This window comes from Dendrobium catenatum, unplaced genomic scaffold (assembly GCF_001605985.2).
Source record: "Dendrobium catenatum unplaced genomic scaffold, ASM160598v2 fragScaff_scaffold_1539, whole genome shotgun sequence".
Taxonomy (NCBI): Eukaryota; Viridiplantae; Streptophyta; class Magnoliopsida; order Asparagales; family Orchidaceae; genus Dendrobium; species Dendrobium catenatum.
Window position 1 is genome coordinate 390,633 of NW_021320001.1, and position 14,279 is coordinate 404,911.

Consider the following 14,279-nt stretch of genomic DNA (forward strand, 5'->3'; position numbering starts at 1 on the left):
GAAAAAAGCGTGTATAGACGGTTTTCCAGTGTGCCACGAACGCCGAAAGAGATATTAGATGATTGCCCGCCTCGTCGTAGGCGCCGCACCGGATTTCCTTCCCACCACGCTAAGAAAAGCATGTATGGGCAGTTTGCCGGTGCGCCGCGAACGCCGAAATGAGAATCTAAGTTAGATATTCATACATTTGCGATGGTTGGCGACGACGATGAGATGAACAAAAACCTCTCTTTCTCTTTTATTATTATTATTATTATTATTATTACTCTTTTTTTTCCTTTTTTTTACTTCTCTCATTTTCTCTTTTTTTTTTTTTAAACTCTCTTTTTTTTACAAGTATATATATATGGATAATATATTAACAAATAAATCTAACAATAAACATACATATATAACAATAAATAGAATTGGAGAACTTAAACCTACAACAGTAAATGACATTTAATTCGATTAAATAAATAGCTTAACTGCATGACAATGCTACTATATGTTGTTAAGGACATCCACCTCAATATTATGTTAATATAAGCAGTTAACTATAATATTAGATTAAAGTGGAGTAATTGTACTGTACCCTTCGTTTGGCCTTTAGTGTGGAGGTGACGGGAATTCAGAAGAAGAAAATGGGCAATTGAAGATCACGTGCAAGACACAACTCTTCTTGGCCTATTGGTTGAAAGCTTAGGCTTCCAACTAAGAGGTCCAAGGTTCGAGTCCATGTGTATGCGTTGTGTGTGTGAGTTTGCCTTAAATGGCCTAAATGTCCCAACAAAAAAAGATCACGTGCAAGAATACTGTTGATGGAACTGTAGCTCACGGGAGCTTTTGACTGTAGCTTTGGAAGCTTGCGACAGAGAACTAAAATAAAGAGTTTGTTGGAGGTCGATTTGAAAGTGTTTAAATGTAGAGAAGAGAAGGCATATCAGAATAGAAGAGGTAGAAGCTGTGGCACGAACATAAAAGATTGAAGTGGTGGATGTGTGTGTTAGAGGCAGTTGCAGGTTATTCCGCCAGGAAAATTGGAAAGGTTGGGGAGTTTGCGGCTGGCCTGGTATGGGAAAGCTTCGCCTAAACTAGAGAAAGAACCTGCACAGCAGGCCTAAGTTGGACGGTTTGCAAGCAGTTAGACCTGGTTCAGCATATAAGGAAGAGACGGTAGGGGCTCTAACTAAGCTGACAACGTAGAGAAGAAATAGATTTCTCTTTTGCGAGTAGAGGAGTTTTGGTCGTGGATTCAGACAGAAATTCAGCATGTGTGGAGCTTTCAGTTAGGTAGCTAGCTGAGTTGTTGGGGGCATGAGGTTTGCGAAAATCGGAGCTCAGAAGATCGAAGGAGTTGTATGAGGTTCTCGTTTCTGGGGCAAATTATTGGGTCAGGTGACCGGAGGCGAAAAATAAGTTCGGACATCCAATAAAAATTTGCCGCGTTAGCTTGCGCTTTAGTTGCGCTTTGGTTGCGCTTTAGTTGCGCTTTGGCTGCGCTTTAGTTGCGCTTTTTGACTTGCGCTTTAGTTGCGCTTTGGTTGCGCTTTAGTTGCGCTAATTTTAAAATAATATTTTATTAATATCCGGACCCATCTCTGCGTTCGGTCACCTGACCCAATAATTTGCCCGTTTCTGGAGACAGCCAGCCAAAAAAAAAAACTCCTCTCATTTTAATGAAGAGATTGGTGCGGATTGAGGCCAGCAGTTGATTTACAAAGGATTCGGCAGTGTAGTTGGGATTTAAGTGATTTCTGGCACTGCTTTCAACTTGAACGAGGTTAGCATTTAATTTGATTTGAAGCTTCATTTGACTTGGATTTTTTTTTAAATAATAATAATAATAATAATAATAATAATAATGATAGTGATATCAAACTTTGTCACCATGCTCCATGATAATCAATCTTTCCAAAGAGTTGATATATATATATATATATTCTATACCCATTAATAATATTAATGGATTATTTATAATGGGACTATTGATCACCAGATGGCCATCGTTAATGATCTCCATTTCTCGATCTCTTTCGAGAGAGATTGGATTGGGGTAATTCATAATTATTGAGTATCTTAGTGCCACAAGTCTTTCCATTTTGTCAGCTAGATGAAGCTAAGAAATGTTTAGACAATCAAAGGCCGTTAGCATCTCGAGGGGAATAAAATCTGAATTATTGCAAAGATTAAAATTCCTCCACTTGATTTTATCTATGTCCAACTTCTTAAGCTTAAGGGGTAAAGATGACGATTCTTTCGACTTCGAGTAGTGAGATAGGTCCAATTCAATTGAGCGAGTAAACAAGCATCCGTCTCCAATAATTATTCTTGCCTCTAACCAATCATCTAATGTTTCTAATTTGAATATATGTAACGTCTCTAGCAATGGAAAGGCGCACCATTTATTATTTCCCCTTTAATTTACTTTCGAGCCCTCTCACTTTCGGCATCTAAAAAAGTTTTGGAGACTTTGAGGAAGGGAATTTGCCCAAAAGGTGGGAGAGTTTGCTACTCCAATCACTCTTCCAGTCGAATGCTCTCTAGATTTGAGATCAGATTTATATCTTTCATCGATATTGCAGACTTGACACCCATGAATAAAAATATCTGCAATAGCTTTAAATTATTGTGTGGTTGAAGATTGTCGAGCACGCACTTAGCAGAATCCCGTATTAATGAAATTCCACCCCTCGACACATAATTTGGCATTGCAGGCCTCCTCGACATTTTTAATATTTTCAAGGCAATCGATTCCTTATTTGCAAAGATTATTCATGTTCTTCGGCTCCCTAATTCTATAACCATTCTTCTGGAAGAGGCTTTAGGTTCCCGATCTCACGTGTAGATAAAATACAAGCTTGATTAATCCTAGCTTCCTCGATCATCATTTTCAAACTATTATTAAATGTGTGATAATCATGAACTTCTCGATGTTTGAGATGCTTTAGCAAGTGTACCTCAAAGATCCTGATTAGAACACTTATCGGACGAGAGAAGAGAATATGCATGTTTAAACTCCCCAATCCTTCTTAGGTATCAAGCTTTGTAGTTTGAACAGGCAAATGTCGAAGAGTCATAGGAATTATAGAAGATGACTTAATACCATCCTTAACTCTTAAATATTCGTGCTTGAAAACTGACTGCACCTTCCTTCAATATCCCCATAATTTTTTCTTAAAAACTAGTAGGCTGAATAAAATTTAATGCAATTCACATTCGAACTGAATCATCTTTATCAAATTTATGATTTTTGGGATAGTACTAGGGGTCAACAAATGCCCCCCAATAAATGTGGTACGCATCTAGAGCGTACCACATTTGTTGTGACTTAGTTGATGGTCTCGTGGTAGTTTTTTTTTTGCGCATTTATGACTTTTGTGACCGCTTTCTAAAATATTTTGTTTGTTTTTCCTGTGCAGGGAATGTTTCGTTGGCAGAGACCAGACGACCTACCACCAGACGAGCCTAGCGAGGATGCCATTTGGGAGGCCATTGATAGGCATGACCCCTAGGGGAGTGTTGATGTTCGGGACAAACTGGAGCAGCACCAGGACATGCTGCAGAGGCGAGACCTCTTCCACAGTTTCTTTGCCTGTTCCCCCTTACTTCTAGAGCTCTCTGAGGACTTTGTTGCTTTTGAGGATCCAGACAGGTGGGTCTCCAGTTTCAGGTTACAGTACGGGGAGTACCACCCGTTGGATAGTTCTGTGGCACAGGTTGGCTGGGGCACCTACGACATTTTAGTGCATGCCGTAGAGAGTTGAGCCAGTTGAACAATCTAGCTTGCTTAGCCAACATCAGCTACAGTCTTCGCCTTTAGAGTGGGCACGGGACTCGACACTTGGATCGCCGAGCCTTTTTCTTCAGCTGGTTACACTTCCCTAGGTTTGGCGGGGATCGACGAGGGTCTACTTTTGATGGGTTTCTTGGCTTTCTGGCTCGGCACCTTCGTACTCCCACTACAGACAGGCTCTTTGAGGTGCAGTGTTTTATTGGCAGTCAGCTAGTTAGCATAGGGACAGAGACTTGCTCTAGCTTCTGCAGTTCTTGCTAGAGTGTACAGAGTATTTCAGACCATTTCTGAGGCCAGCTCTTTGGAGGTACGAGATTCAATTTTGCCATGGTAGTACCTGTACGCCTTGGTTTATTTACACGTCCGGGTTGCTTTTTCTTGTCTAGAGACTTCAGCTTACTTCTTACAGAGAGGGTACCCCACAGTTTTTCAATTTTCTTAAGCATCTTCCACTTTTGTGTCAGAGAGGATCCTCCTCTTTTTCTTCGCCCCATAATTAGTTACAGATCGATTTTACTTAGTTCACCAGCCAGATGTTATCGGTTTACCACCTCACTAGAGTGGTACTGTTGTTGTAGATGGGGTCGACTACAGAGGGAGTCATACTTTATTATAGAGAAATTTTTCATTTGCTGAGTATTTTATCAACATGCGTTCAGGTTGGTTGTGCTACAGGGCAGGCACTGTAGTGACTTTGGTGGGCTACCGGCCCAAAAGGGTGGCTAGGCAGTTTAGACTCTCTTAGGCCACAACTTACGACGGACGACCACCTGTCCCTGGGGTCTCAAACACACGACGCATGAACACAGTTCCACTAGAGACCCGCCTCTACGTTGCAGCTCTTGGTTACACTTGCTGAGCCTCTGGACAAGATCTAATTTTATTTTGACTTAGCCGTCTACTCATACGAGCATTAGTTACACACAGCTGTCTTGAGTATGACAGTCTTTTGGTCTTGCCTTGGAGCATGGTGCGAGGAGGTACGAGCGCCGAGTACGGGAGCTTGGGTTACCGAGGGGATAAAGGCCCCGTCGGGTTTTTTCAGAGGCTACTGGTGATAAAGATACTTTTTCACCCTTCTCTTTTTTTTTTATCAGCATTTAAATTTGATAAATATTTAATTGTTTGATGCATGTCTTCTTTTTTTTGTTGTTGCGTGTAGGGACAAACACTAAGGCTTGTAATACTATTAGGGCCGTTGTTCCTTCTCCTGCTCGAGTTTCGGATGTGGCACCTACGCCACCTCAGGCAGAGTCTTCCGGGTCCTCTTGTCGGCAGGCCAGTTTCTAGCGTGCTACTTCTTCTAGGAGGTCCGTAGACGCTCTCCCTTCTCCCAGGGACCTTGGGGAGAGTGCACAAGAGTCAAGGAGGTCAGACTTCACAGGGTACAGTATATCAGGACCCTTCTACGACTTCTCTTTTCCGATGGACCCCTACGGGTCATTGTGTTCAGGCGAGTCTTCTGGTACCAATGCCACTTTATTTTAAGAGTTCTTTGGAGGGCCTTTGTACACACTGTCAAACTTTAGACCTAGTGCCTACGGTGTCCTCCCTCTTTTTTGAGAGCCACCAAACTGACTTTGCGGGCCCTTCTTCCGTTCATGCCAGTTGCCTGACCGACTATGCGGGCCCTTGCACAGGTACGTGTTTGTTATAAGTCAATTTATTTAAATGAATTATTATAATATTTATCTCCATATTAATTGCTTATAATCTTTTGTGCAGTGCCTGAGAGATGCGACTATACTTCGGAGATTCACTGCCACGTTCCTCTACCTCCGACCCTCAGAACCACTGAGAAGTGCAGCTACTTGGTACAACTCCTGAGGGATTTAGTCTCCAACGTTAACCTAAGGTCTCCAGGGTTTTGGCTCGAGTTTACTTCTTCTGCCTACCATCTCCTTGGTGTACTTGTCAAATTTGAGGTGAGCACCACTGAGCTACTTTTTTTGGAGGTAGTGTACTGCGAGGCAGAGTTGCATCTAGCGACTGAGATCTCTCTCGATTACTCGGGCCGTGATTACACTTCTACAGTTAGAGGAGATAGTTGCCAGTCGTAGGGCGAGGGCTGACGACGTCCACGATTGACTGGATCATAGTGCAAAGGTTTTGAGGAGACACCGTTAGAGTTCTTCTGACATAGCTCAGGAGATAGATGGACTGACAGCACGTGTGTAGGATCTCTGAAGGGACATAAGGTAGGTGGTGTCCCGAATGCTTCACATACGGGAGAGACATGATAGACGAGGCGGTCTCACTAGGAAAGAGGAGCAATGTCACCGGCCTTTACAGCAGGGAGTGATGGAGGTAGATTTTGCTGTAAAGACTGGTGATGCTGCTCCTCCCTCCTAGTGAGACGGTCTCGTCTATCATGTCTCTCTCGTACGTTAAGCTCTTGAGTCACCACCTTCCTGATGTCCCTCCAGAGATCCTACACACGTCCTGTCAGCCCATCTATCTCTTAAGCCATGTCGGAAGAACTCTAACGGTGTCTCCTCAAAGCCTTTGCACTATGGTCCAGCCGGTCGTGGATGTCGTCAGCCCTCGCCTTGCGACTAACAACTATCTCCTCTAACTGTAGAAGTGTAACCGTAGCCCGAGTAATCAAGAGACATCTCAGTTGCCAGATACAAGACTCTGCATCGCGGTACACTGCCTCCCAAAAAGTAGCTCAGTGGTGCTTACCCTAAATTTGGCAAGTACACAAAGGAGTTGGTCGGTAGAAGAAGTAAACTCGAGCCAAGACCTTGGGTCAATGCTGGAGGCTAAATCCCTCAGAAGCTGTACCAAGTAGGTGAACCTCTCAGTGGTCCTGAGGGTCAGAGGTACATGAACGTGACAATGAATCTCCGAAGTGTAGTTGCATCACTCAGACATTACACAAAGGATTATAAGCAATTAATATGGAGAGAAATATTATAATAATGTATTTAAAATAAATTGACTTATAACAAACATGTACCTGTAGAAGGGCCCACAAAGTCGGCCGGGTAACTAGCAGGGACAGAAGAAGGGCCCGTAAAGTCAGTCGGGTGGCTCTCAAAAAAGAGGGAGGACTCCATAGGCACCAGTTTTAAAGTTGACAGTGTGTACAAAGGCCCTCCAAATAACTCTGAAAGTAAAGTGGCATTGATACTAGAAGACTTGCCTGGACAGAATGACCCGTAGGGGTCCACCGGAAAAGAGAAGTCGTAGAAGGGTCCGGGTGTACTGTATCCCGTGAAGTCTGACATCCTCGGCTCCTGTGCACTCTCCCCAAGGTCCCTGGGAGAAGGGCGTGCATCTAAGGACCTCCTGGAAGAAGTAGCAAGCTGGGAACCGGCCTGCCGATGAGTTGACTGGAAAGACTTAGCCTGAGGTGGCGCAGGTGCCACATCCGGAACTCGAGCAGGAGAAGGAACAATGGCCCCAGTAGTGGTACAAGCCTCAGTGCGTGTCCCTGCATATAATAAAAAAAAAAAGAAGACATGCATAAAATAATTAAATATTTATCAAAATTAAATGCTGACAAGAAAGAAAAGAGGAGAATGGTGGAAATATACCTTTATCACCAGCAGCCTCTGAAAAGACCCGATGGGACCTCTGTCCCCTCGATAACCCGAAATCCCGTACTCGGTGCTCGTACCTTCTCGCACCGTGCTCCAAGGCAGGACCAAAAGACTATCGTACCCAAGACATCCATGTGTAACTAACGCTCGTTTGAGTAGACGGCTGAGCCAAAACAAAATTGGATATTGTCCCGAGCCTCAGTAAGTGTAACCAAGTAAGAGCTGCAATGTAGAGGCGAGTCTCTAGTGGAATTGTATCCCTGCGTTGTGTGTTTGGGACCCCAAGGACCGGTGGTCGTCCGTCGTAAGCTGTGGCCTGAGAGAATCCAAACTGCCTAACTACCCTGTTGGGCTGGTAGCCCTTCAAAGTCACTACAGTGCCTGCCCTGTAGCACAACCAGCCCGGACGCATGCTGATAAAGTACTTAGCAACTAAAAAATTCTTCTATAATAAAGTACGCATCCCTCTGTGATCGACCCCATCCACAACAACAGTACCTCTCTGGTGAGGTGGTAAACCGACAACATTTGGCTGGTGTATTAGGGAAAATCAATCTGTAACTAGCTGTGGGGCGAAGAAAAAGAGGCGGATTCTCTCTAACTCAAAAGTGGAAGACGCCTGGAAAAGCTGAAGAACTATGAGGTACCCTCTCTGTAAGAAGTATGTTGGAGTCTCTAGACAGGAAAAAACACCCTGAACGTGTAAGTGAACCCAGGCGTACATGTACTATCATGACAAAAATGAATCTCATACCTCCAAAGAGCTGGCCTCAGAAATGGTCCGCAAAACTGTGTACACTCTAGCAAGAACAACAGGAGGCTAAATCAAGTCTCTGTCTCTGTGCTAACTGGCTGGCTGCCAACAAAACATTGCACCTCAAAGAAACGTACAGCTTGAGGAGCTTACCCATTGGATCTTCTCTCCCTCTTAACCCTTGTACTGCAATTCATGTGCTCTCTCTTCGCCTAGGCGTTAGCACTCCTTTTGATTATTTATTTATTTTGTGTAAATGGTATTTACCTTTTTTCATATCTAATATCCTTGGAGGAGCCCATAACATCTCAAATATGTATAGAGAATGAAGCAATAAAATTCAGAATAGTTTTTTATATTTCTACTTTTCTATAGTCACTATTATTTCCAAAGTCAAGTAGATGTCTTCTATGTGATCTTGAGTTTGTAGTTGAGTGTATAAATTATCAAATGACCTATATTATTTGTAGTAAGAATCTTCATTATTTATTATTTTAATATTTTTTCATTATTGAGGATATTGCCATTTATTATATTTTTATTTATTATTCTCTTTCCTTGTCTATATATAAGCACATATATAATTGGACTAGATGACACCTTAGTAAAGATGTAGTCCTTTTCAATTCTCTGATGTCTGACTGTTATTCTTGTAACTAAAACAGTGCAACATCTGGTGGTATTCTGAACAAAGCTATTGAAGCTGAAGAAAGGAAACATGAGGATTTCCTAAGATTGGTAGATACTTATCATTTCATCTTTCATACAAATTGCTTCTTGATTGTCAATTTGGGTGGTTTTCATTGGCTAGAAATATAACGGTCGATAAGTTTTCTGTCACATTAATTCTAGTCGTGTTGATTACACTTCATAGTGGTCCGCAGGATCATAATGAAGGATATCTGGAGTTGTCGGGAAAGACAAAGTCATATTTTGCCACTGCTGTCAATCTGTGGGACGCTGAATTCTATGTGAAGGTTGATGATGATATACACGTAAATATAGGTAAATACTGACATTATTAATTATATAAATCCTAATCTGCCATGAATGTTGTGATTTGCTAATTCTTTCTGTTTGATTAAAGACTCGATCCATTGAATGTGAAAATCTTGCAAGCTGTGTAGTTGTATTCTTAGTAGTTTTTTTTTTTCAAGTCTCTTTGAGTTTGATTCTGCCTGTTTGTGGTAACTTGCATTTTTAGTTGCTAACTGGCAAACAGAATAGATTATAAATCATGTTTGTATTGTTTGCTAAGTAATCCAAATTTTAAGTTAAAAAAAAAAATCATGATTTTGGGCCCTTCTTCTTTGCCAACGTCATCTATAGATTGATCAAAATAATGAGCTGAGTTTGCTTGATGAATATGCAAAAAGGCAAAGCTTTAGGTGCATTTGAGATCCTCATTGAGATTTAGAGAATTAAGAAAAATTAATAGGATGATTGACCAAGCTTTTAAATAAAATCCTAAATACTAAGAGGATACTAAATGATTAGATAAGAAACATTTTAATTATACTCTTTAAGAACTTCGAGCTATTTAAGATAGTGGTAACTATTTTGGAATCAAAATTTATGGAGTCCTATAAGAAAATCTTGAGAGAAAATAATAGAATCAGTGGATAAGATAAATCATGTTAGTTTAGCAGAAGATTAATACCAATATCTCTTATGAAGATTTTTTTTAATTAAATTAATTAGTAGATAAGTATAAAGAGAAATAAATTGATCTTCATATAGCTCTTTTTTTAAATTATGAGTGCATATATTCTAGTAGCATGAGAATCAATTGAACTTACACCAAAAGAGAATATAAGCATGAGAGATATGTTGAGGTTATTTTGGACATGTATTATGTACAATAAGCCATACCTATTATTATAAGTTGTTTGAATGATAAACATGTTTCTAGATGTCACAACAGCGTTCATTCAATGAATAACATGACATCTGTATCTTTTTTGCATTTTTTGGTGGTAATTATAGAAGATGGTTATGATCAACTAACTTGGTTTTTGCTATTTTGAGATAAAAAATTTTGATGGGCACAAAATTAAAATTCTATTACACAAAATCGTCATACTTTTAAAAGTTAAATTTGAATAGCTAAACTGGATAAATGCCACAGAAATACTTTGTTAAGAGAATATCATTTGAGATTGTCATCATCATTATACTTATTCCAATTGTGTGGGGATAATATCTTGGATATTTAAACATAGATTTTAGAAACTACACAATAGTACTGCATGGGTTTAAGTTGGCAGTAATATTACTAGCAATCAAATTATGTGTGGTAGACATGAAAATGCTTTGATGGATGTGTAGTATAATTAGAATGTATGAAGTAGAGAGTTGGTAGGATTCACATTATCAGAAATTAAACATTTATTCATTGAGATATTTTTTAACTTTAACTTAATAGGCCTCACCGCTTTTACCTCTTGGTGCTATTTCTCAATGAGTGCTTTAGAATGGGAATTTTAACTTTATAATATATCTTAAGTACAATGAAGAGAAACACTTAATAATAAGGTATTTTTTAGTATGATGATTGAAATTTATGTAGGAACACTAAAGTAAAGTGAGCTTTCGCTAGAGCACTCATGGGATGGATGTCTTTTTAGAAAATTCCACCAATAGAATGAAATTGCTAGGCTTGTTGGGCCAATGTGAATAATATCTCAAAGGATGAGAGTTTAAGGTGTGACAAATAATATCAGATCAATATAATAACTAGAAGATGAGAACTAACTATTATATAGGACAATGTGCTATGCCATACAGTCACAAATTTTGACTCTGCCTAAGTTGTCTAACATGAACACAATATTTAGAAAGCTTTATTCCTTTTTATTTATCTTGTTAAAATCTCGTTAAGATATCTTATTAAATATTAAATTTGTATACATTTTAAGGTTACAATTTTGCTAAAATTAAATCATGATGTACGTAGTAGTTGTATATGGTGTTAAAATAGTGTTTTCTTTGTATGGTGAGATCTTGAATTTCATTCTTTCCTATCTTTTTTATTTGAAATAATGAAAATCCCCTCTTTCATATATATGTTTTGTTCTTGCAAAACACAAATAAGGAAATATCAAACATTAATGAACATAAACTAAACACAAGCATTGCAAAAAATTAACTAACTAAACACAACAAAGTCTTCTTCGTTTATGTGCATCTCATTTTTAATCCATAATGATAGTTCAAGTTGTGAGGACATCTACAAAAATAAGGTAATAAATAGGCTTAAATTTAGGGGTGTCAAAATGGGTATGTGGTTCGGGTTTCGGGTTGGGTCATATTTTGAAAGGATGATGAAGTCTTGAAAGGATGGGGTTGAAAACTCGAACCCCAAACCGTTCGGGTCGAAAACTCGAACCTGAATTTTTTTCAGGTCGGGTCCATATCGGGTCAGATTTTGACACCCCTACTTAAATTGGTTGGATATGCATATCTGATGGCTATAATGATAATGCTATTCTGGCTTGATGTGGTGCAAAAAGACTTGCACATTTTAAATTTAACACCTCACCTAAGACTACAAATAGTTGGGATCAACTAAAATTGACGATGATATATACTATGATATACTCGGCGCATAAAAATTCATCGCTTTTTGATAATCTCCACATACGAGAACTTGCAATCTTCTTTACCTTTTTATTATTATTATTATTATTATTATTTTTATTGCAATCTTCTTCACCCATCAATACAATGAATCACAACTTGTTATTGCAGCAACCCTTGGAACTACCCTTGCCAGACACAGGTCAAAGCCTGGGGTATACATTGGATGCATGAAGTCCGGTCCTGTTATAGTCCAGAAGTGAGCATCAAATTGATATCTTGGCTCTCACAGTTGCATTTTTCTTCAGTTAAGATTCACGATTGGTTATGAAGCAGGGGCGTTAGATATCATGAACCTGAGTATTGGAAGTTCGGAACCTATGGAAATAAGTATTTTCGTCATGCTACTGGCCAACTATATGCAATTTCAAGAGACCTGGCTACTTACATATCGATTAATCAGTAAGCAATCAGTACATGCAACTTGAAAAAGCTCCCTGCAAATCAACAATATTTCAGTTCATGTGTGTTGTTCATGCAGGGGTGGATCCGGCCTTAATTTTCAAGGGGGCAAACTTATAAGTTAAATTGTAGAGTTTTTTTTTTTTTCCATAAATATCCTTACAACCAATATTTGTTCTGAGGGCGCTGCCCGTCGACCCCTATTTGTTCATTGTTGTATGCTTCGCAGATATGTCGGGGGTTTAAAAAGGCAGCGCCCCCTAGCGGGATTCGACCTGCATTCTCTTTACTATTTCTCTTTATATTTAGTTCATCGTTCGCTAGCAATAACATCTCTACACAATGTGTTTAATTATGTTGGAGCAATTGCTTAAAGACCATATTATTTTAAAGCTTTTAAGGGGGCAATTGCATAAAAACCCTTATAATAAAGATTAAAAAAATATATGGAGGGGGACAAATTACCTAAAGAATCATATAATAAAGAATTTTTTTATTTTTTCAGGGTGGCCTTAAGTTGGATCCGTCCATGTGGTCATTCATGTTTTATATGTTAACGAAATACTATTGTGGATCTTATTATCACAGGCATGTACTGCACAAGTATGCAAATGAGGATGTCTCATTGGGAGCTTGGTTCATTGGATTGAATGTGAAACATATTGATGATCGCAAGCTATGTTGTGGAACCCCACCAGGTACGTTGAATACTTTGGATTAAGTTCTCATACAAAAACTGTATACTTCAGCTTCTGATGTATGGTGGCTAAAGCTAATAGATTGATTGCTATCCTTTAGACTGTGAGTGGAAGGCCCAGGCGGGTAACATTTGTGTTGCCTCATTTGACTGGAGCTGCAGTGGCATTTGCAGATCAGTTGAGAGAATGAAAGAAGTTCATCACCGCTGTGGTGAAGGAGAGAATGTTCTGTGGAATTCTGGTCTTTTGTTCAAGCTTTAAAGGTGAGAAACTCTTTGGAAGATGGTTTATTAGCCTAAAGGATTTATGTGAACGGAATGAGAATCTAATGAGTGGCTCTTGTGTATATTTGGGAAAAAAATATATGGGAGGATATCTTGGTCAGAATCTAGTTAAGGTGAGTTTTCAAATATTTAGATTTATTTTAAGATGAGTGCAATACTAAAATTGATTGATCGATGTATTACCCTCACCAGTAAGGGAAATTATTAGGTGCTGAGTCCGTACGTAGAGGTACGTCCGGACATCCACTTAAATTTGACACGTGGGGTGCACTTTGGTTGTACTTTTTTTTGTGTTTTATCTGCGCTTTAGTTGCACTTTAGTTGTGCTTTGACAGCTCTTTTATTGCGTTTTTTATTGCTTTTTGACTGCGCTTTACCTGTGCTTGGCTTAAAGTTCCGCTGACACATTAAATATATAAAGTAAAAAATAAATCCAATTGAATATCCACGAGTACACTCCACGTGTCAACATTTTATTGGAATCCGGACGTATCTGTACGTCCGGACTCAGCACCTAATAATTTCTCCATCGGTCATCTCAAAAAAAATATAAATATTTTGAAACTCATTGTGAATAAATTTTGATTAGAATACCCTGAGCTAATTTTTTTCATATATTATTCCTGTTTATTGGAGGCTTTATTTTTTATCTATTTTTCTGTTAGAGCATAGGGGTGGCTGGGCAGAGGAGGCTGTTTAGCTCTTGTGCATTTATTAGAACATCAGGTGGCCATTTTTTGTAACTTCTCTATTGTTGGACACCAGCATGCAATAATCACTATTATTTCATTACAAACAGTTTATAATTTTGTTTTTGTAATTCAAGTTCTTGAAGGAAATCTCCTACTTACTGAATTCTGCTGAAGAAAAAATGCACTTTTCTCTGTGGTTTTGGATCCTCTCTCTCTCTCTCTCTCTCTCTCTCTCTCTCTCTCTTTTAAATTCTTTTTTTTTATTTTTTTATTCTCATTTATAGAAAAGGAGAGAGAGTTCATAAGCAAATTAAATAATTATAAATAAAGAGATTGTTCATAATCTAAACATATAGGAAAAAGAAAAAAAATTGTACAAATTACGATGTATTTATTTATCTTTCCCTTCAAATTCTCTGCCATGAGAAATTTTTTATTTTGTATTTGAGTAGCATTTTGCTAGGTATTATTATGCATGAATATTAAT

At 39.0% G+C, this 14,279-nt stretch overlaps 1 protein-coding gene across 4 annotated transcripts in view; it reads left to right on the forward strand.

The window, feature by feature from the left end:
- The window catches only part of LOC110099297 (probable beta-1,3-galactosyltransferase 2), a 28,287-nt gene extending 14,332 nt beyond the window's left edge, over positions 1-13,955 (forward strand). For 2 of the 4 annotated variants that reach the window (XM_020826397.2, XM_020826400.2), the window contains exons 6-11: positions 8,743-8,815; positions 8,962-9,082; positions 11,828-11,915; positions 11,993-12,118; positions 12,707-12,816; positions 12,917-13,955. In XM_020826397.2, the coding sequence (XP_020682056.1) occupies positions 8,743-8,815; positions 8,962-9,082; positions 11,828-11,915; positions 11,993-12,118; positions 12,707-12,816; positions 12,917-13,077 (679 nt within the window). In that variant the 3' untranslated portion in view covers positions 13,078-13,955. The remainder of the gene's footprint in view (positions 1-8,742; positions 8,816-8,961; positions 9,083-11,827; positions 11,916-11,992; positions 12,119-12,706; positions 12,817-12,916) is intronic. The other 2 variants (XM_020826399.2, XM_020826398.2) reach the window with 2 other exon arrangements.
- Positions 13,956-14,279: the final 324 nt, after the last annotated feature.